At 38.3% G+C, this 24,935-nt stretch overlaps 1 protein-coding gene across 3 annotated transcripts in view; it reads right to left on the reverse strand.

Moving 5' to 3' along the window:
• Positions 1-24,935, reverse strand: part of LOC128738976 (GPI inositol-deacylase) — a 666,126-nt gene that overhangs the window by 549,595 nt on the left and 91,596 nt on the right. For all 3 annotated transcript variants that reach the window (XR_008412136.1, XM_053834512.1, XM_053834504.1), the window contains exon 3: positions 16,363-16,511. Coding sequence is in view for 2 of the 3 variants with exons in the window: in XM_053834512.1 (XP_053690487.1) it covers positions 16,363-16,511 (149 nt within the window). In the remaining variant the exon portion in view is untranslated. The remainder of the gene's footprint in view (positions 1-16,362; positions 16,512-24,935) is intronic.

Consider the following 24,935-nt stretch of genomic DNA (forward strand, 5'->3'; position numbering starts at 1 on the left):
AGGCGTTTGAGTTCCGAGTTGGACCATGCGGGCTTAGAAGGCTTGCGTTTGAATTTTTTGGGTGTAAACTGATCGATCGCGTAAAGTGTGATGCCACAAACGGTGGAAGCAGCAAAGTTAACGTCAGGACTAGCGAGTAAAGAATTCCAGTCCAAGTTAGCCAAAAAACTGTTCATCGCCTCGAAGCCCGCCTTTATTCTTATATCAATATTTCGGTTTTCCTAAAATTGAAAAACATAACCACTCCAAGTATTAAAAACCTGATTTCCACCTAGTGGTGAAAGGAACCTTTGTTATACGGTCTTACGTGCTATTTGAGATGGAAATCGACACGTCTTCGGAAAATAATTCATGTATTGGTTAAGATTGCGTTGTGTGTTGGCTTACATAAAATTTTTGGAAACTGGATAAATTTACAAAATTTGAACCAAATCGAAGCACCGTAAAACGGGGTAACGTTGATCATTGGGGGTAACATTGATCAGTTCAGGAAAGTTGGCAGTAGTAATTTATTTCACTTATTTATGGGAATGGTTCATTTGATCAATGTTACCCCGGTGATCAATGTTTACGGCACTTATAAATTTTGATAGTTACTTTTCTTATGAATTTGCTGAGTAAGTTGTTACTAATGTAGATAAGTGCATGTAAAAGTAAACTGTAAGAGAAAATATTTTTCTTTAACATTAGTAAAGGTTTAGTTTATGGGTTTTTGAACTATGCATAATTTCCTGTCATGCCTTTCTATTTGATTCACATCAATAAAGTTTTCTTGAATAAATTTCATCAATTTTTATTAACCTTCGGTTACTTTCACTGTTGTATTTTGTGCAACATGTGTAGGTTTCAAGCCATATTGTTATAAAGTTTTAAATCGTTGTTTAACTAACGTGTATTCTTCAATAAACTTGTTATGAGCAAAATGTCAGAATTATTCAATGCATTAATACTTTAAATTGTTAAGAAAACAGATCAGCATAAACCGACATCACAGAAACGAAGCAAGCAATATGTGAGGTGTACCGCAATTGGCCCCAGCTGGAATTTTCTTTAGTTTCTTCATATGGAAAAATGGTGTCTGTATGCAGCAAAATTATCGGCAAATGTAAAATGTTTAAAATGAATCCGGCTGTTGGTAGTCCAGTCAAAATCAGGGTATTTTTTATAATCAAAGTTCTACAGTTCCTAAACAAGGAAACAAAGAGGTATATTATTTTCAGAAAAGTTGTGTAATTTTACTATTTGTACAATTTTGTAATATTCAAAAAAGTCATACAACAATTACAAAAAGAGCTAAAATAGAAAAACTGATTTTACAAATGCATATACAATAAATCAGATTTCTCTATCTTCGCTGAAGAGATAGAAGGTTATTGTCTTCTGTAAAATTTCTTGTAATAATATGCTCTAAAACTTTGCAGAACACATCAATGTGTTATACTTTTAGGGGGATTAATCAAAATTTAAATTCTACCAAACGATAGAGCTTTCAATTTCAAGAAACTCTCTCAAAGGTTCGATAAGCTTAAAACCAAGTTTTCCTAGTCAAAACTCTAGTACGCACGTTTTCTTTGGTTTTGGGCTGTTGTGCGCGCGAGTAACCGTGTTACAAAAGATGGCGCGAGTGTTCGAATGTTGATATCTTTTGACCGGTAAAACCAATTCTTATAAAATTTTATATATATATATTCGTAGTGTCAAAACCTCTCGTTTGATATTAAAATAATTGAAATTAGGTAGATTATCGTGGTTAAAAGCATTATAAATTATTGTTAATTTTGATGTGGTGTATACGATTGCTCATAACTTTCAAATTAAACGTCCAATCAAAAAACCATTCAATAGTGACCTATTAGGCTATATTACCTGCCAAATGAAACTAATAGCGCATAAATCGGTCTGGCCATCTCTGAGAAACAGGCGATCATTTGGACTTCGTCAAAACTGGTTTTTTAAGGCTAACTTTTAAATTACTTGTTTGTTTTCAATAAAACTTGGCATAAAGTTTAGCAATAGTAAAAGCTTTCATTTGATACTAAGACCGTTGAAATCGGTTGTGTGGTTCCGGAGAAAATCGTGTCACGTAGTTTTCACAGTTTTGCTTATAACTTTTAACGAAAAGTCGGACCACGAAACAATTCAATAGTGATATTCTCCACTATAATACCTTTCAAACAAAAGTAATAGCAGACGAATCGGTTCAGTTATCTCCGAGAAATAGGCGATAGAAAATAAGCAGCGCACACACACACATACACATACACACACATACACACACACACACACACACACATGCACACACACACATGCACACACACACATGCACACACACACACATGCACACACACACACATGCACACACACACACATGCACACACACACACATGCACACACACACACACACACACACACACACACACACACACACACACACACACACACACACACACACACACACACACACACACACACACACACACACACACACACACACACACACACACACACACACACACACACACACACACACACACACACACACACACACACACACACACACACACACACACACACACACACACACACACACACACACACACACACACACACACACACACACACACACAGACATTGCTCAATTCGTCGAACCCTATCGATTGGTATATGTAACTCGGCCCTCCGGGCCTTAGATCAACTTCGTGTTTTTCGACCAATTCCTTAACCTTTGTTATATAGTATAACAAAGGTAAAAACGAAAATAGAAAGCATCTAAAAGTTAATCCATAACTATGATCCAATAATACTCAATTATAACACAACAGCATGATAAAAAAGAGCATACAATATTACTTATAACCCAATAATTGCCATGACAGAAGTAATTAAAAAAGAGCACTTAACCAAATCAAATTTTTTAAGTACACAAAAACAATAACATCAATGAATGGGAGGGTCCAACAGGGTACTTGTTTGAAGCAGTGTGCTTAGGGAGAGTGAAGTGGTCAACTTCCTAAGGTTAACCTTGGCCGGCTAACAACACATTGTGGATGATGAGCGGGCCCTTCTCCCCACCTATTGGGGTCGTTCTGCATTGGTAGGGCTTACTTAACGATTGACTTGTGCGATCTAGTTTCTGGAAGTAGATTCTTAAACACCCCTAGTACGTGCAAGCGATGTTGGTTGCCGACCGATTCCCTTTTGGCCCTTCATACAGGACCTGGTGAACGTGACCAATGGTTATGTTTGTACAATTCCCCTTGTCATATAAGCCCATTGCTATGCTAACGGTTGTTCTGCTGCGATAGGTGGTAGTCCCCATACATACATACATACATACATATTTTATAACTTATTAAATATATTACCGAGCGACAAACAGTCTTCAAAGAAAATGTGTATTTTAGCATACTGAATAACTTTGTAGAACACTCGAAAGCAATAAAAAAATCGTGTGCAAAGTTATTGATTTTGAAGTGCTCTTTTTTAACACATCATTATATTTCGCAACCGGTAAGAGATAGATAGTTACTATATTCAGCAAAGTTACTTATTTTAGTATGTTATGCAACTTTTTGCAGAAGTTTTTTTTTATTTATTTAAAAAAAAACAAAGGTTTTTATCACCCTAATAGAGGAATTCACGGTCACCCTGATAGTGAAGAAGATGCACTATATTTTATTATTAAACTTCTCCGAAGACACCACCCTTGAAAAATTACGCATTTTTTACCCAATTGCTGTCCGCACTTTTTTGAAACCGGACCATTGTGCGGGAGGTCAAATAACGACATTACGCATCGTAATACTTACCTCTTGCTTGGCCGTTGCCCTTCATCGATGATCACACTAATTTCTTTTCGCATTTGTGTTGAGGATCGCAATTCATCCTCAGCAGACAGCCATAGCATGCCTAGAACCCTTTCGACTCTGTCGCTTTTGTCTATCTAAAGTAAGGAGGGGTAAAAGTGCGATGCGGGTAAAAATGCGATTCAATGATTTATCGGTGCTTGAATCTAATGTAAACTTTGGTTGCTTACGAATCATAGTTGCTGAGTTATGCGCAAACGTTATTTTAGGGTGATTTTAATGTAATTTTTCGTTATACGGCAAATACGATATCAACAGGAGGATATTACTTGTTGAAAATTTGTAGCAGCATTTTACATCACTCACATACCTGTTTTGAAAATACGGTGAAAAGAATTTAAAAAATATATTTCACTTTTTTGTAATTTTATCTAAACCCGTCAAGCGCCTAGCGGGGTAAAAGTGCGATTCACGGACGGGGCAAAAGTGCGATTCATGGACGAGGCAAAAATGTATAGCTAATTATATACAGCTTTAGGCACTATATTACAGATACTAGAAATGGAAGATCTGCAGAAAACTGTGTGCTCTACAGATGTTGGCCGAAGGAAAACAATGTTTTTCCGCTGATGAAACAAAAACCAAACGTCTGGAAAAGTTTCGATCTAACGGAGGCTGCAATACACCAGCGCAAAATAGGAAAGGTGCAAATTGAGAGTATTCCTTACCGAAACATAACGCAGATTGAAGATAACATGGTTTTGTTAGCTACTGTTGTGCTAATTTCATGGATTTGAGCTTCGTACTTTTGCCCCGCAGTATTCGAACATTTGCCCCGCTAGTGGGGTAAAAGTGTGTATCGGCAGATGATCAGAAGAAAGAAGAATTTATTTGGCAAAACACTATTACCGCAGATGATTTATAGGTGGATGTGTAGACATTTAGTTACTGCATCACTATAAAATATATTTTGTTGTTGTCATTCTTTATATCTCATGAAAATTGATGACAACTTCAAACATCGCATGCCCCGCCCTACTCTACACTTCAGTAACCGTTGATTCTCCCAAATGCAGTAATACCGGTTATAATCTCAGATTATAACTTAGTTCGATCCATGCACCTTGGAAATTAATAACGTATATATTAAAAGCAAGAATAGATTTGGTTTTCACGTTTGAACTAAAAATAAAAATGCCTAAAATCCAAATTTTTTTTCTCGATTAAAAAATTCACTTTGTATTTTTTTCGCCCCCCCCCCCCTTCAGTGGCCCAACACCGGAGGGACAAAAACTTTTCAAAATATTTGTAATGGCCTTATTTATTGTCGCCAATCAATGTTGTAGGCCGTTTTGATTTACATTACATTTTTATCATTTATATTTTCTAAGTTATTAAATTAATTGTAAAAAGTATTGGGAGTTAGGCTTATACAAATTTGAAAAAAAGTTTATGTCGCCCCCCCCTCCCTTCAAAAATTTTCGAAATGTGAAGGGGCGAAAAAATAAAGTTTTACATTATTATGTTGCGTTCTTTCGTGATAAGCAGATTTTTTACAGTTCAACGAGTGCACATCTCTAAATTATCTAATATGTGCAAAATTAAAGCAGTTATCCCTTTAGTCTTGCTCAACTTTCTTCCACCAACTAAGCTGGTTCTTGCTGCAAGTCCCAGGCGACTATTTTGCTTGACCTTTAAGTTACCAACGACAAAAATTGGTGTGCCACACTTAAATTTTTTTACCGAACTCTGAACAGCCGAACGTTCGGTAAAATTCGATGGTGCCAATCGACGTTTACGGATCATTAGTAATGTTTGGCATCATAAAAATTTTTTACCGAACGTTCTGCTGCGCAGAGTTCGGTAAAATTTACGATATTTTACCGAACTCGGTACTTTTTTTAATGTGTGTGCTTGCAATCAGATTTTTGGCTCCATTTGCTTTAAATTTCGTGTCATTTTAATTCAACTTGTTTTAAAAGAACCGAATTAGTTTGAGGCAAAAGCAATTAAACAATATATGAGTGAAATTCGGTACCGCTTTTGTCGGAGATAATCCGAATTGCAGTGGGATTATTTTTTCCGGTCATAGGTATTAGATAAGATAAAAATAGAAATACGACAAATTAGACACTCCGGAATATCAACTATCGGTGCTTTCAGGGCTTCAAATCGGTCGTTTTATTCTGTAGTGTCCAGGTACATACCCTAATTTTGAATGTTGGGAACGTAAAACTCAAAGATACAGTTTTTTATCATGCACTAAATGCATGCAGAAAGGACGTCACTGAACTGTTCGAAACATGAAATTTTCGAAATGGTTTGCATATACAAAGATAAACACGTTATTGTTGGAGAACAAGCATCAGCTGTGGAATGGCCTGATATTCATGACTAAAACGTTGACCAAGAAACAAGCGGTTTCAAATGTGAATAGTTTCAGAGATATGTTTTCTTAAAACATGTCGGTAGCACAGCACTCCAAGTAAAAAAGTTGTAGGGCCTGAACGCCCATTTTCACACTATGATTAGATTGCGATACTCTTTCGTGGTTACCGAGTTCTGATCTAGTAAATGATACGGATTTGGACTGACACACAAATTCAAAGCAAAATTCAAATGAAGTTACACGTTTGTGGCGATCCTGTGGCACTCCACTATTATCAAATCTCTACCAGAATGCTTACTTTATGTGCTCGGGTTGAAAAATGTTGAAGTTTGTTAATAGTTTTGATGTTTGGTTTAGAGTGGCCTTTTAACCCAATGCCCTTCTGGCATACAAAAAAATGGTTTGGTTTGGTTTGAACTGAAATTTAAGTACCATACAAAATTTTTGTATTAAATTTTTAATAATATGGATAAATAAACGCTGGTTTCTTCTTTTTTGTTTAGTTATTGAAGGTTTGATATTATTTCTTTCTTGCCCCCCCCCCTGAACAATATTTTGAGACCAGGACATAAACTTTTTTTCAAATTTGTATAAGCCTTATTGCTGCGTAGTAAATTACAAAAGTATTGCTTTAGTTTTATCTTAGACATTGTGAAGTCAATATTGTTGCAATGTTTATAGTCCTAAAGTTGATTGATAGGTCGAAATTTAGCATAGTTCGTTCTTTTCTCCCCATTTCCTCACATTTTCTCCCAGCGTTTCGAAAACGCTACGCACCCTTCTCTCGATTCTAGAGAAGGCTAGGTTTGAGATATGAATTTGGGCTCTAAGAAACAAAGCAAAATTGGGGAAAAATCTAATCGACCTGTTTTAGCTCAAAGCATAGATGATACATATAACAAAATTACAGCCGTGTAAACATAACAGGTCTTGCTAATTTTCAGTTAGCTTAAACTAGTAATTTTGCTTTCGGATGGCACAATAGTCGGAAAATTGCGATTATTGGCCAAAATTATTTCTTAGTTCCAAATTGATTCTAGATTATATTTGTTACAAAAGAAATGATTTAAACTTATAAGAAGTCATATTTAGGGTGATTTGGGGAAAATGATCAAATGTTTCCGATATAAATATTTGCATGACAAAAAAAAATTTCTTTCTCGCGGGGATTCTCCCATTTTCTCATTGAAACTCTCTTCAGGTACTAAATAAATTTAGTAACAAAGATAATCAAATCTGTTGAAAGAATACTTAAAATTTTAAAAAGTTGACAAAAATATGACAATTTTAAAATTATTTTTTTTCGGAAAACGTCAAATTATAGCAAACTTTTAATTCATGTTTCGATACAACATACTTCGAGCTTTCAGACGCACTGTTAGAAACTGCGGCGACAAGAGGCGACAAGAGTTGTTTTTTTGATTAAAGTTTATGAGAATTTCATTTTTATTAAAAGTAGCCTATGGCGCACCTCATTGAGTTTAAATTTATTTTTATTTTATTTTTTAATAGTCTAAGATATCAGTTCTAAAATGATATATAACAATAATATTTACATCCGCGATAACTATTTAATTTTTTGACTTTTGTAAAATGACTTATTTTTCAAAGTTTTGAAATGGGCAACTTTGACGGCTTATTTCTACATGATATTTTTTCCTATCAAAATTTTATTCGCGAATCATAAAAATATAGACAATTTACTACAAAACCGCGTTTAAGCATATGCTAAAATGTGAAATTTTACATTCGGCAATTTTGGCCGCTACTTTATATGGGGCCCTTCTTATGTGGATGGCAAAGGCGAAGCCGGTGAAAGCGGGAACGTCAATGACAGTACTTCCGGACTCGAATCAAACGTTCTAACCTCTCCGGAATGACAGAGCTGAGTAAAAACTGCATACCGTTCTGATTCAAACTTAGAACAGTCTCAAACTTCGAACACTTCAGAATAAATGCTCGTAGTATCGCTAATATTATAAAATATTATGCTTATTGTACTCCACCGTGTTCGTTAGAATGTCCTCTATCCGGTGAGGTATGACATTGAACTGTAGGACTCCTTGTAAGAAATCAGTAGGCGCTGGAAAAAAGCAACAACTCATATTTTCACTGCGTCCGCATACTCTTAGCGTTTCGTGCAAAAGTGGCTGTTTTTTCGTTTGCATTATTTTACCAATTTTAGGACATTTACCTTCCTACTTCGTGATTATTAGGAAAGTGCAAGATATATACGTACTAAAGCATAGTTAAAATACAATATTTCATGCATTATTTCAAAGATATTAGATAAATAAAAAGTGTTCGAAGTTTGAATCAAGTTTTGAGGTGTGATTCAAACATCGAACACCCACGAATAATATCCGTTTTTTCCGGATTCCTGTGGGAAAATGAATTATCTGCATTGTAAAGCTGCACAAAGTTAACGATGTGTTCGATGTCTGAGACTGAAATATTCGAGCTTTGAATGTCGACCATGAAAGTGTTCGAAGTTTGAATCAAAACCGAACAGCAGTTTTTTAGTGTTTTTCAATGTAAATTAACATTTTATCCTCATTTTTAAAATTTTAACACAAAAATAATTAAATTGTCATGCTATTAAACCATTTATGGGAGTAGAATAAAGATGTTTTCAAACATTTTTCATTGAAGAAAGTTTCAGCATAGCTTAAGTGTTCGAAGTTTGAATCAGAACGGTACCACCCCTCCACCTCTAAGACCATGCGTTTGCATTTTTGCATCGTACCGTTGCGGCCATAGGGACAAAATTAAAAATATATTTTTGCGGTTTTTGCTTAGTTGATCTTAAACAAAACTTTCCTGAAAGTTTCAGCTTTTTATCGCTGCTGGAAAAAGTCTGAGTCTTAATGGTTAATCGCAAATATTTGTCGATGTCTCAAATGTCGTGTTGGTATGTTTCAATGCTGTAACCGGCGAAGTTTTTTGCAACTTAAACAAGATTTAATAGCAACATGGAAGATATTGCAAGTGCTACTTGGGAAAGTACAGACGCGCAACGAGCGTGGTACAAAACACCAATTGAACTGCCAAAACGAGGCTCCAGCAAGCAAACGAGCAAAGTAAACAAACTGTTTTGGAAGACTAAGTTTTGTAATCCAGCTAGAATTCTATCTAGCTATTTACTATCAACATATGGATCAGCTACCCTCAATATACCGTATAATGCTTTAAGAATTTAATTGGCTTATTTGCGATGCAAAATATGTACCGTCTGTACTGAATACATGCTTCCACGATAGCGCAGTGCTTTTACAAATTGCATAGAGGCTCACTGCTTTAATAAAATGTAATTTTATTCTTGACTATTTATGAAAAATTGGCGGTTGCTTGCTTCAAATCGCTGTAACTCTGGATCGGCAAAGAACACCTCGTGGTGATGAGTGCCTCTTATGTAAAAAAATGGGAAATACGATAGTGTTGGATTTTTTAAAATCAAACCGTACTCATTGAGAGAAAAATGCAAATTTAGTTTTCAAATCGAATTTAAGAATGGCAGCACTGCTGCTGAAAACTAATCCAGCTTTTTACGCGCTATAATCGATGTAATATCGCTGCCGGCTGGTGACAATGGTATAGATCCAGTTTTGATTGATGAAACAAAAAAATTAAATTTTCGTAAGATCAATTTTTCTGCACTGGAACAGTTCTTACTTTCTATCGATTGGAGTACCTTGCTTGCGTATGTCGATGTTGATGAGATGGCTCTGCAGTTTTGTGATACTATATCGCAATGGATGAATTCGAACGTACCTCTTGTGAAGCGACCGGCTACGCCTGCGTGGGGCACCCCACATCTTAGACTATTAAACAGGCAACGCAACCGAGCACATCGTGCATATCGTAGAAATAAAACAACGCACAGTGGGACCATTCTGGAAAAAGGCGGTCAAAAGTCTTTTCTCGCTTTTCCTGACGTTTTCGAGCTTAGGTGTCTTAGGAGAAGTTTCATAAAAAAGTATTCTGCATCTAATGACATTTTCATATAATTGGATATTAAAGTGATAACAAATTTGAAAAAATTAATTTTTTATAGAAACTAGATAGCATGGTCATGTGTTCGGCAAAGTTGTAGAACTTTGAATTTCATTAAACTTTGCCGAAGATACTAAGTATCTGCATCATATGGTTTGCGAGATATAATTGACTTTCTGTCGTGACCCCCTTAAAATCAGTTTGTTAAACTTCTTGTACACAAAACCTCATCTAACAGGTTCGACATGTTCTACAAACTTTTGGATACTATCAAAATACGTAACTTTCTAGAAGGTGTATATATCATATGTTGCTTTATTTGTTTTAAAAATGGATTTGAAGCATAAATTTTACCGTTTTTACAAGTAATTTTTTCCGTAAATAGGCACCTACTGGCAGCTAAAGTTAGCATCGCTTGAACCACCATAGAATGTAGTATAAGTGTGCCAAATAATTTTGGCCGGGTCTGGCCGGGCATTTTGGTTGTTTCAATTATGAATTACATACATACCATAAGGTCGCCATTCACCGCTCAGCTCCATTTACCGCTCATTTCAAACAAAAAATGCTTATATCTTTTTAAAATGGTTCATTATTGCAAAAACTATTGACAAATAATAATTTTGTATATTTAATAATACGAATTAAACATAAATTTCCACTATATTCATAAAAGCTCATTTCCAAAATAAATAATCTTTATAGCGAGGGACGAAGAACGACATTTTGATCGCGTCTTTATTAAGACCGAGTGCAAATGACTAAGTTCATTATCAGCTCAAGCGAACTTGTTGCTTTGGTTATTTAGAAACTATTCTACTAAAAACGTGAAATAAGTCAACAATATTTATATTAACGTTCTATTCTGCTATAAATGCCGCACCCAAAACAAAGGTCAAAACGCGGGTTTTATTTATTTGGTAACAGTAAAAAATATGAGCAGTAAATGGCACCCATATGGGCGGTGAATGGATCATTATATTTCAAGTGAGCGGTAAAAGGGGTTATGAGATTGCATTACTTAAAAAAAAGTCACTATTAATAAATATTTAGAAACCCAGTAAATTTCTCTTGTAAACACAATTGTTTTCTCTATCTTATGACGTAAATTGGGTTTCGATGGACCTGAATTTAGATTTGCTATGGACAAACTAACTTAGAATCGTTTTTAAATGAGCGGTGGATGGCGACCATACGGTATATGCTGGTTTTAGTAAGTTATCAGGGTTTTATTATTCGTACATGTTAACAGTAATGAATCATGATTGTATGTAATTATTGAAATAATCTGATTTCTGAACAGAATATCGACAAACGAAAATGTTTTCAAAAAATTGTTAATGACGTCAGGTCCATTGATTTCAACTTTAAGAAGACCAACAGTAAAAAAATCAATGCAGTTGTTACCAGCAGCATACAAACTTTTACAAAAATCCCAGAACGAAAATAATTCTGCAACAGATAGCGAAACAGACGTGGACGAGGTCCTGTGAAACTATTATGAACATGTACGAATAATAAAACCCTGATAACTTACTAAAACCAGCATATATGTATGTAATTCATAATTGAAATAACCAAAATGCCCGGCAAGACCCGGCCAAAATTTTTTGGCACACTTATACTGTATTCTATGGCGGTTCAAACGATGCTAACTTTAGCTGCCAGTAGGTGCCTATTTGCGGAAAAAAAATACTTGTAAAAACGGTGGAATTTATGCTTCAAATCCATTTTTAAAGCAAATAAAGCAACATATGATATATACACCTTCTAGAAAGTTACGTATTTTGATAGTATCCAAAAGTTTGTAGAACATGTCGAACCTGTTAGATGAGGTTTTATGTACAAGAAGTTTAAGAAACTGATTTTAAGGGGGTCGCAACAGAAAGTCAATTATATCTCACAAACCATATGATGCAGATACTTAGTATCTTCGGCAAAGTTTAATGAAATTCAAAGTTCTACAACTTTGCCGAGCACATGACCATGCTATCTAGTTTCTATGAAAAATTAATATTTTCAAATTTGTTATCCCCTTAATATATAATTATATGAAAATGTCATTAGATGTAGAATACTTTTTTATGAAACTTCTCCTAAGACACCTAAGCTCGAAAACGTCAGGAAAAGCGAGAAAAGACTTTTGACCGCCTTTTTCCAGAATGGTCCCACTGTGCAACGCTAACTCAACGTAATTTTAAACAATCTAGTGACGAATATCGTCGTCTCAACACCGCTCTATATAAATCTTACGTATTACGTGTGCAAACTGACCTCCGAAAAAAACCGAAAACTTTTTGGAATTTCGTCAATTCGAAAAGGAAAAACTCTTCTATTCCTTCCCATGTGTACCTTGATGGAATTAAATCTACAACCGTTCCTGACTCTTGTGAGCAGTTTGCAAAGTTTTTTACGTCTGTATTCGCCGATAAGACTGCTTCTGATCTGGACGCACAAATCGCTGCATCATATGTTCCTGCCGATTTGATCGACTTGAGCGTGTTTGAGATCAATAATGAAATGGTAATGGACGGTGCAAAAAAGTTGAAGCGTTCTTCCTCCGCCGGACCTGATGGTATTCCAGCAGTAGTTTTGAGTCGTTGCATCGTGCCATTGGCCACTCCTCTATGCACTATTTTCAACAAATCGTTTGAACAATGCAAATTCCCGAATATTTGGAAGCAGTCGTTTATGTTTCCCGTTTATAAAACTGGCGACCGCAGAAACGTAAGGAATTATCGTGGAATTACCAGCCTATCTGCAGCGTCAAAGCTGTTTGAGATAATCGTGAGTGATGTTGTCCCGCACAAAAAATTATATATTTACAGCTCAGCATGGTTTCATGCCGGGTCGTTCCGTTTGCACAAACATGATGGAATTTACTTCGGCTTGCATCTCGCATATGGAGAACAAGAAGCATGTTGATGTAATTTACACAGACTTGAAAGCAGCTTTTGACCGAATTGATCATGCAATATTATTGCAGAAACTTTCCCGGCTGGGTGCATCTCCACAGATGATACAATGGCTGAGCACGTACCTGCGTGGTAGAGTGTTGCGTGTGAAGCTAGGTATCCTCTCAATTTACTAACATTTCTGGAGTTCCGCAAGGCAGCAATTTGGGCCCGTTGCTTTTCTCGCTGTTTTTCAACGATGTCACCTTCCAGTTGGCCACCGGATGCAGACTTGTGTATGCTGATGATCTTAAACTATTTCTGGCTGTTGAAAAAGTTGATGATTGTCGCCGCCTACAAGCTCTACTCGATATTTTTGTTGTTTGGTGCAAACGAAACTGGCTCACACTAAGTGTTGCTAAATGCGAGGTGATGAGCTTTTATCGCTTAAAAACCCGATCTTCTATAGTTACCAAATTGATGGACTTGATTTGCGCAGAGTCGAACATGTTACGGACCTTGGCATTTTACTTGATACTAAGCTAACGTTTAACGCACATCGCTTGTCAATTATTTCTAAAGCAACGCGTCAACTCGGATTTATTTCAAAAATCGGACGGGATTTCAAGGATCCATACTACCTCAAATCACTATATTGCGCCCTTGTCCGACCGCTGCTTGAGAACTGCAGCTTAGTATGGTGTCCACAGCAACTGTCGTGGAACTTGCGCATCGAAAGAGTGCAAAGAAGATTTATCCGAATAGCTTTGCGACATTTACCTTGGCGTAATCCGGTGGATCTTCCACCGTACATGGATCGTTGCCGCCTACTTGATCTCGAATCTCTGGAGTATCGACGTAAAACCCAGCAGGCGGCGTTTGTGTCTAAAGTCTTGAATGGCGAAATCGATTCCCCACAACTTTTATCGCTCATGGATTTCCGCGCTTCACAACGAAATTTGAGATCAACCGGTTTACTGCAAGCACCATTTCATCGTACTGCCTTTGGATGTAACGAACCTGTAAATGCCTGCGTCAGGATGTTTTCGAGAGTAGAAGAACTGTTCGAATTTAGACAGCCATCGCATAAGTTTGTGCAGAAAATACGAAGCAGCAATTTTTTATAGTAATTAGTATTCATGTAGACCATTATAGTCAGATGAATTAACAAAATAAATAAATAAATAAAAAAATAAATATAATGGCGGACGCTATAAATTGTGTTCGTAATATGTGATCAATCTTTTTGACAACTCTGCATACATCAAAACTGGGCACTCTTCTCCTGTACGGCCACCCCATCGACATCTCTATAACGAGCTGCAGTGAACGTCAGCGACAGGATGTCCTGGGCTCAAAATTTGACAGCGGGCCCAAATCAGACTGCTGGCAGTTGAGTGAAACGTAGTACTGACATGCTATCTCATTTTCGCACACACGAGATGTTGGCAGCGAAAACAAGGTTGCCTGCCGATGGGGTGTGTACGGCAGTGTTGCTCTTTCTTTCGTTTACGCAAAAGAAGGAAGGCAATAGTTTTGTTTACATTTCGCACAGTTTTGCTTTCCTTCTTTGACGTAAACGAAAGAAAGAGAACGGTAGTGTTGCAAGAGAAGAATGCCATATTTGATGTATGCAGAGTTGTCAAAAAGATTGTTCGCATATTACGAACACAATTTATAGCGCCCACCATTATAGCGCGTAAAAAGCTGGATATTTTTTGACGTAGGACTACGTCTTTGTTTACTATACTGGGACTGGGTAGCACTTTATAAAAACGAAAATAGAAGTGTAACGTTTGAATGAAAGATTTCAAATGCTAATAACTACTAAACTACTGAACGAAACTGAACAATTTATATGTCGTTGGATAGATAAAATGACCAGCATTTTTTTAGGGTGTAAGAGAGCAATTTTAAGGGGGGCGTAAGAGGGGGAGGGGGCTCCTATACAAATGAAACACAAATTTTCTCAAAACTCGAGAACTAATCAAGCAAATGGAACCAAATTTGGCTTGTAGGGGTGTAGAAGGCAAAATTTTTTTCTATGGTAAATTGAGACTCCTCCCTTCTTTAGGAAGGGGGCCCCCATATAAATAATATTCAAATTTCCTCATAACTCGAGAACTATTTGAGCAAAAGGAACCAAAATTGGCTTGTGGGGGTTTTTGGAGGTAAGATGCTTTTCTACGGTGTACTGAGACCCCTTCTCCTTCTAAGAGGGGGGGCTCCCGTTCAAATGGTGTAATGAGACCCATCCGTCTTTTAACAGGCAGGGGGGGGGATTTGTTCTATGGTGGATTAGAACCTTTGCTTTCTTTAAGAAGGCGAGATCCCATACAAATGAAATACAAATTTCTTTGTCTTTGTCTTTGTTTAGATTATAGTCACTTTAACCAGTTTTTGGTCATTCGTGACTTCTGCGGGGTTGGGATTTCAACCCGGGTCCTCGGCGTGAGAGGAGTGAATGCTAACCGCTACGCCGGGACTGACTCCTAAAATACAAATTTCTTCATGACTCGAGAACTAAACAAGCAAATGGCACCAAACTTGGCGTGCGGGTTTTTTTTGGAGGCATGAATTTATTTTGAATTTATTTATTTTATGATGCTTTGAGACCCCTCACCCTGTGGTAGGAGGATAATTCATTACCATTTCAACCTTTATGATGCACACAAGTGATTTTCAAAAGAAATTTCTATGTCTCAAAGGTTGCAGGCATTGTACTTATGAACCCCCGTCCACGTATTTTCAAAGTCACCATTGCATTAAATTAAGAATTGAATCTGAATATTTTGCTCTTCTCTTTTGAACATTCACTTAAACAATAGCACTCACAGATTCTTATAAACATACATATGCCAGAAATTCAGTTTACATTAGTCTCAGATCACCAGATCAAAGTCCTACGTCACCCTTTCGTACAACCCTTAGGGCTGTATACCTTATAGTTTTTCGGATTCCTTTGAAAATATGGAAATATTGCCTTTCTAAACCTAATAATTCCAGAGATATAAACAAAAGAAAATAAAAGGATTTGACAAAAACGTGTCTTTTTTTTTTAATGGAAGTACTCCCATTAATCAAGGGGACGTCCAATTGGCGCCAAACTTAAGGCTTTTTTTCGCTGACCTGAAACGAACAATCTGACAAAATTTGGTTCAAATCAGAGAAGATCGATTACATGGAACTCCAGACACTTGACGTGGAATGACCCTTATAGATAATGAAACTTGCTCACTGATGTTACACGATTGTGAAAAAATTCGAAAAATGAACTTACCATCGAATGTCCCACCAGTATCAATGATTTTGGTCCGTCAGAATAACGACTATACAATTCAAGGATTTTTCGAATACACAATTGTACAAATTCAACCTGTTGATCCAGTACTCCTCCGTATAATCCAGAATATTGTTCGTCTAGGTCCACTGTAAGTTTTAATACAATTTAATTCATTTCGTTTTACTTTGTTATTTTCTGTAAAAAATTATAAAGAACAGAATGTTTGTGTTCCTAAATGTGCCCCGAAGCCCAGGAATTAAATTTAAATTTTCGGTTGCAAGATTGTGGTTAAATTAATAATATACGAAATGATGAGTCAAACCGTTTCGTGAACCTCTTTGCCTCTTTTTGAAAGTGTGAATAACTGGTGTTAAGCTGTACGAGTAGTGAAACGTGGCACAATGGGGCAGATTGACCCAGCACTCGGACAAAACCTCATAACTTCTTTGATATGCTTCGCAGAGCTTTGTCTTCAGCAATAATGTTTGTTATAAAATTCTGCTTTTTTTGTAAATTTTAGCTAGTTGTATTTATTGGCGTTGAAGTATATCTTTTCAAATAATGACTAGAAGTTTTGTGTCACGGAAAAGTTGTTTATCCTGTTAATTACGTAAAGTTACCGAAGACACTAAATTGTAGGACTTACGGCTGTAGGACCTAGGAATTAAGTTATAAATATTTTAAATACCGTCATCCGGGGCGAGATTGCGCCAAAAAAGCACATATTTTTGTTCTTTAGCTCAGTATCAGGGGCGGACTGGGAGCCAAAGGGCCCACCGGACCTTTGATATTAGGGGCCCCAATTTGCAATATTCTCATGTTAGTAAATTAACACAAAAAAAGACATCTACTCTAAAGACATCAGCGTTACAAGGACAGTAAATCGAATGAATATGGGCTCTATTTTGTAAGTCATGTCGTGCAACTCGACTCGACTCAGGCACTGTCGAGTGTCGAGTATCGGGAGAACGGGCAGCATAGCGGCTCGATGCTCGAAACAAAATAAACTCAATCGTTATTAGAACCGAGTTACCAGCTTTTAGCATGTGCGTCATATTAGCGGTTCACGGTACTTTAGTTTTGACGCATTTTTCTTCAACCCAATCTTCGCTGCTTTGAGTTTTAGTTTGTTCAGCCACCACCCCAGATACTGTTCTATCGACAATATCCATTTTATTGGGAAAACAGACGAACTAACTAGATTTGCTGAAGATTGTGCCTGTGTGTTGCTCCTTTGATAACATCCTGTAATGGCATGTTAAACAGCCCACATAAGGAACCATTACGTTGATAAAGTCCCTTGCGAGGTTAGAATGGCCATGATTTTACGGCTGAAGGTATCATACGCAACTTTGAAATCAATGAAATAATTGTCCGTTGAATTCTATATTCATGGACTTTTTGGAGGATCTGCCGCAGCGTGAACATTTGATTTGATTTGCGTGATAAATGATATGATGTCAATAGTTCAATATATATGAGTAGCTTACTGCGTCTACACGTCAGAACAGAACAGTTCATAGTGCAGGCGATTCCCGTGCCGAGTCATAGCTATCCCTGGGATTCAACTCTTGAATTCTCCTATAAGAATCATGCTTCTATAAGCAAGGTATTCTGTGCGAATCCTAGAATTTCTTCACACGATTTCAATGTGAGGAATGCCCGAGCCTCTGCGCGAATCTTTTTGGTTCATCCTGGTAGAGCTGCGGAAAAAAGAACCCACCGTCTAAAAACGCTAGTACGAAGAGCACGTGCTCGCCAGTCCAGAGGAGAGGTTCGTCAGCAACGACACACGGAGTTTCCACAAAACGGTCAGGTGCAAGAATTTTGCCATGCCTGTGATGTGCAATGATAGTGCTGACCAAACGACGGTAGCAGCCAGGTGGAAGAGTATTTTCAGACGCTGTTGAATAGAGAAGTAAACACGAAGATCAGCATCTTCAGGATAAGAATTTTGAGCGAAGGCCAAGCTGTGGAGCCGCCAACACAGGAGAAAGCCAAAAGAGCAATCAGTGAGCTGAAAAACGGTAAGGTTGCTGTAAAGGATGGTATCCTGTAAAGGATGGCTGAACTTCTAAAAACGGGGAGCGAGCGCCACCTCATTGTCAGGAACAGAATATGGGAGGAAAATAAATATCGGAGTGGTTGATTGACCTCATTTCCCATAATTTTAAAAACGGACATCGACATGAGAGTAAAAACTATCGAGGCATTACGTTACTCAATTTTGCCTATAAGGTGCTCTCCCTATTCTGTGTTTTAGACTGAGTCCGTTAGCTGAGTTCTTCGTTGGCGAGTATCAAGCTGGTTTTCATGAGGGTTGCTTCACGATAGATCAGATATTTACCATGCGTCTAGTAACTGACGAGTTCCGGGAGTGCAACTTGCAGACTCATAATATTTTTATGGATTTCAAGGCGGCATACGATTCAGTCAAACGAAATGAGATGTAACAGTTAAGGCTAGGACATGGTTTTCCCACAGGACTAGTTACGTTGATTCGTGTGACGCTGGATGAGTAAAAATTATGAGTCAGAATAGCAGATGAGACCTCACGTGCTTTTTGATTTTGCGGAGAACGTCGATATACCAAAATCAAAAGTAAAGCAGCGAAAGAAGCCTTTAGGTCATTTATTGAGAAATTGGGACTTACCATTAACACCGCCAAAACGAAGTACATGGCGTGGAAATCCAAATGGTGTTGGTGTCGAAGAGGAACTGAATATATTTTGGTATGCTCTTACAACGATGTAAGTCGCAAAATAAAACGACTAATTACAGCTGCGAATTGGCCTTTACGCAGGCATTACATTTTGTAGCTGAAGTCCCGTAGCTTGCAAATTCGCGTAAAACAGATGCTCTAGAGAACGCTAATCCTCTCGGTGGCCCTTTACGGACATGAATCATGGACGCAAAAAGAAGCTGATCGACGAATGCTTGGGGTTTTAGCGTAAAATTTGGCAAAATCTAAAATGGAGTGTAGCGCAGACGCATGAACCACGAGCTATCTTAAGAATGCAAATATGCTGTTATAATGAAGATAGCACAGTGTGGCAGTCTGCGCTGGATTGGTCACGTGTCTAGAAGGCCCGTCGAAAGAGGAGCCAAAATTATTGTAAGCAGAGAATCAAGAAGAGGCCGTATACTTCGGAGTAGACATCGCACTTATAGATATGTGCTATCGAGGATGATGCACGTTCAGCTGGTGTTCGAGAGGTTTGAAGAAAGGTAGGACCATAATTCATTCGGCGCAGGATCGATAACGAACCGTCGCCACTGAAGTAAACTGAGTATGGAGCTTAAGCCGACAGTTCAATATTTATAAGTAGTCAAATAACTGCGGATGAAATACTAATTCTAATTTTAAATACTCAGAATTGAAGCTGGTAATATTTTCGGAGCTTGGACCCCAACAGCTCAACTTAAATGATTTCATGAATCATGGGGCCCCAGCAATCGAACATTTGTGAGTCATGGAAAAAGTTTAATTGAAAGAGAAATTTTGGTTTAAAGTTCGGGGCCCTAATAGTCCCATTCGAAGCTGAATTTTCAATCATCAAATCGGTTGATTTCATAAATCATGGGGCCCCAGCAATCAAACTTTCGTGAGTCATAGAAAAAGTTTACTTGAAATAGAAATTTTGGAAAGTTCGGGGCCCCAACAGTCCCATTCGAAGCTGAATTTTCAATCTTCAATCATCAAATCGGTTGATTTAATGAATCATGGGGCCCCAACAATCGAACTTTCGTGAGTCATGGAAAAAGTTCAATTGAAAGAGAAATTTTGGTTCAAAGTTCGGGACCCCAACAGTCCCATTCGAAGCTGAATTTTCAATCATAAAATCGGTTGATTTCATGAATCATGGGGCCCCAACAATCGAACTTTCGTGAGTCATGGAAAAAGTTCAATTGAAAGAGAAATTTTGGTTTAAACTTCGGGGCTCCAACAGTCCCATTTGAAGCTGAATTTTCAATCATCAAATCGGTTGATTTCATAAATCATGGGGCCCTAACAATCGAACATGAAGTTCGGGGCCCCAACAGTCCCATTTGAAGCTGAATTTTCAATCATCAAATCGGTTGATTTCATGAAACATGGGGCCCCAGGAATTGAACATTTGTGAGTCGTAGAAAGAGTTTAGCTGAAATAAAAATTTTGGAAAATCTCATTTTGTGTAACAACGAAATTTTTACTGGGGCCCACCGGGCATTTGCCCGGTTGCCCGGTGGGCCAGTCCGCCCCTGCTCAGTATACACACAATTTAGGAACTAAGTTGATTTCAAACCCGTCAATATATACTAAATTGTTCAATTAACAACTACCGTAGAGATGGTTTAGTAACAATGAAACCTAATTTTACTGGAAGTGCATGAACTTTGGCACAATCTCACCCCTTCTAAGGGGTGACATTGTGCCAAAAACATAAAGTTAGGCTAAAAACCTAAACAGTGAACATTAGCATGTTTGTAGATAATATACATAAATATCAGTGTAAAGTAGTTCATATGGGGCCGTCCATGAACTGAGTGGACTATTTGGGGCAGGGGGTCGGCCGAAAACAACGCATCATACAAAAAGTATGAACGAAAATAACCCGGAGAGTTCTGAAATAACTAGAAATGAGTTCGCAGTCAATGCACAGCCTTTATATAGCCAGTAGCGTTTCTAGGGTTAACAAGGGGGAGATATATGAAGGGGTGTATCCTAAGGGGGCATACCTATTTGATCATTTAACAAAAGTAACCATTACTTCGTTCGAAAACCCGCGGCCGCAGAATATGTGGCCTATCCCACCCCCCTCTCCCCTCCTTAAAACTGGCAGTTTATACACGGTATAATATATTCGTCTTATATAAGAGTGTTTATTCAAAGCATCTGAATATCCAGAGAAAAAGTAAAAATTAGTTTAAATTATTTAGCAGACCTTTGATGCTGTTTGCTCCAAAATGGATGATGCAATCTAATCTGTCAAAATATTGTGCTCAATAGTAAGGAATGTGAGTGTACTGGTGTATACTGACGTATTTTTGTTGTGTATGTGAAATCCACAAATTGGATCGATCATTATGGCTTGGCACAATCTCACCCCCGTGAAGCTCGAAAAGTACAAAGTTTCGAAAAATATTATTTTTGTAATCAAAACTTATCCAAAGCATAATAACTTTTCAATACATTGTAAATGATTAGTTTATATACCTTCAAGATAGCAAGTTGATGCGATTTCTTGTTTGGGTTGGTTTATGCGGGACATTTTTTACAAGCGTTATTTCCGCGTATTTTTGATCGCGAACTTCGAAACCCTGTTTAGGCTAAATAGTTTGCTAATATTATCAGTTTTCCATTCTAAGTTATGAATAAATATGTTATGTTCATCATCATTTTGAATTTGGGTCACTAGTTTCTATAGATATAAAAAAATTTCACAAATAAACATTTTTGGTTTTAGGCACAATCTCACCCCCGTGGCCCTGGATGGCGGTACTCGAACTCATTTTTGACGTAGGTGTCACCAGAACCCATTGACTCTGTACGCACCTCGGTAAAAAAGATCACCATCCAAGCGCTGTTTCTTCACCATGTCACTAACGCACATTGAACGACCACAGCGTATCAGGCGAAGAATGTCAAAGTGTCAGTGTAGTGTGAGCGAAAACGTAAACAAAAAAAAAGTAGTTAGAAAACGCAAAACATATTCATCAAATCTGTATTTTTTCTTAAATCTTAATTAAAAAGTTATTCGGTTGAGGGCACTTATATCTAAGAGTGAATTAAAGGTAAAAACTTATATTAGTGATGTGCTTAGAATTAGTTTAAAACCGCTTATATCTAGGTTTAAATTGGAAACTTAAAACTATTAGTACGGTACGGAATTTAATAGTACGGCTGCTTGAGTTACGGTGAGAAACCAGTTTATACATTTAAAACTATACTTACAAACAACTAATTAATTAGATAGCGACGAAGGTGAACACAGTAAAAAGAATAAATAACGGACAAAGACAGTAAGGAAGATAGAAGCACTAAAACGTAAGATTATAATCTTGTAAAACATAATCCTAAATGCAGGACATGCAGGAATTAAAAACGGTCTAGGACTTCGTACGAATAAAGGCCGTTAGATATTCGGAATAGCTAAAATCGACTGTTTTCTTGTTACAACGCGGTACGCAGGTAACAAAATTTTTAATTCGTTTTACACGATGTCGAGTCCGGCTGAAACTGCAACCACTGCCAGTCAAGGTAAGAGTTCTGATGTTCGATCTACAAGCACACCTGATAGAGCGCTCGGCTCTGAAGCAAAAGCTTTGATTAAAGAATCCCTTCTCAACCCTCCTTCGGATATGAATAAAAAAGCCTCCTCAGTCAAGAGTGCGTGCTCTAAGAGCTCCCGTAGAAATAGCCAATCTTCCCGCGGAAACTCTCTGAAACAAGTCGATCAAAACTGTCAGTCGTGTTCTTCCGCGGACAATAGTCGTATGGTACAGTGTGATGACTGCGATGAGTGGCATCACTTTAGTTGCGTCGGTGTCGATAGTACAATCGAAACGAAACCGTGGCGTTGTGCGTAGTGCGACCGGCAAGTGAAGAAACGTAGCTCCGGTAAACAGACAAAAGCGCTCAAAGGTACAGTTAGCACGAAAGCTACTAATATTTTGAGACGAGGTACTTCCGTAGAAAAAGTGTATCATCAAGAGAAAGAAACTTGCGAGGTGGCTAAGGCAATGGATGCCGTATCGGTTGCCTCAGCTACGTCGAGACGGTCATGTAGGGAACGTTTGGCACTGCAACTGCGGCGAATTGAAGCTGAGCAGACACTGCTAGAGGAGAAGAAAAAGTTAGTAGAAAAGCAGTTTAGTGTTGTGGAAGAGCTGGCAGATCTTGATGAGGAAGAAGCAGAAGCTGAAAGTTAATATTTAAGCGACGAGTTTGTCGAAGAGGAAGAGCAGCTGGATAGCAGTGACTATTCGGAAGAAGAGAGAGAAGAACCACCGGTGAAGAATTTATCTACCTTCCGGCCAAGTAAACGGTCATCGCCAAAGGTAGGCCGCCAGAGCCAGCGGAGGATGCTTGCAACTAGCAACCAGTTGAGCTGTAGCCTGAGTCGTAACCAGATTGCCGCACGCCAGGTAGTCGCGAAAGATTTGCCAGTGTTTTTGGGGATCCTGAGGATTGGCCCCTCTTCTTATCTACCTACGAAAGTACGACGCGCATGTGTGGCTACACGGAAGACGAAAACATGATCCGACTGAGAAATTGTCTGAAGGGAGATGCCTTCGCAGTAGTTAGGAGTTTTCTGTTACACCCGTCTACTGTCGAGAAAGCGGTAAATGCACTCAAACTCAGGTTTGGCCAGCCACGAATCGTGCTACATTGTATAAAGGACAAAGTGCTAGCTATGCCGGTCCTGAAACCCGATTCGCTTAACAAAACCATCGATTTCGCGTTGGCAGTTCAAAACTTCGTGGCAACAATTGAGGCCTGTCGAAGCAGGGAGTATATGCGGGACATTTCATTGCTTAGTGAGCTTGTGGGAAAGCTTCCCACCAATATGAAACTGGAGTGGGCGAGATATACAAGAGGCTTGCGTAAGGTGAACTTGGTGGCCTTCAGTGAATGGCTCTATGTCATTGCCGAAGATGCCTGCTTAGTGTCGGAGCCACGCAAAACATCACAAGGCTGCCTTAGCGCGCACGCTGAACAGTCAAGCTGGAGTAGCCAAGATTCATCCGAGCCGAGTAGCAGTACGCAAAATATGGCTTATGAGCCAAAGCAGATTCCCCAGAGAATTTGCGTAGGCTGTAAAGGTACTTGTGCCACATTGGCAAAATGCAAACGATTTCTAGATCTATCTTACGACGGAAGGTGGGCGACAGTTCGCGAGGCTCGTGTGTGTCGCAAGTGTTTGAAACAGCACAAGGGAGGTTGTTCTTCAAAGGACTGTGGTGTAAGCGGATGCACATTCGGGCACCACCCGCTTTTACATAAAGAGCTGGATGCGGAATCGCAGATCGTTAACACTAATCTACTGTGTGAGCCGCAGTCTTGCAATACTCATCAAGCGGAATCCAGTACCGTGTTGTTTCGTTATATCCCGGTTATAGTATATGGCAACGGAATTGCAATACACCGTTACGCTTTCTTAGACGATGGGTCTTCGTTAACTCTAATGGACCAGGACCTTGCCGAAGAGCTCAATCTCACAGGAGAGCGTCATCCACTATGTCTTAGATGGACCGGAGGGACACATCATTCTGAACAGGAATCCCGCAAAGTGGCACTGGACATATCTGGGTTAAAAGAAAAACGCTTTCACTTTGAAGACGTCCGAACCGTACGTGACCTCCAACTTCCACGTCAATCGCTCGATGTTGAACAGCTTCAGTCCGAGCACCGTTACCTGAAAGGTATCCCCGTGCAATCATATCAAAATGTGCGCCCTCGTTTGCTAATCGGAGTTCAACATGCTTCCGCAACGTTGGTTAGACAAAGTTGAGAGGGGGTGGTTGGCCAACCAATCGCGATAAACACACATCTTGGGTGGACGATTTATGGTGGAGCTTGAAACGGT

This window comes from Sabethes cyaneus, chromosome 1, assembly GCF_943734655.1.
Source record: "Sabethes cyaneus chromosome 1, idSabCyanKW18_F2, whole genome shotgun sequence".
Taxonomy (NCBI): domain Eukaryota; kingdom Metazoa; phylum Arthropoda; class Insecta; order Diptera; family Culicidae; genus Sabethes; species Sabethes cyaneus.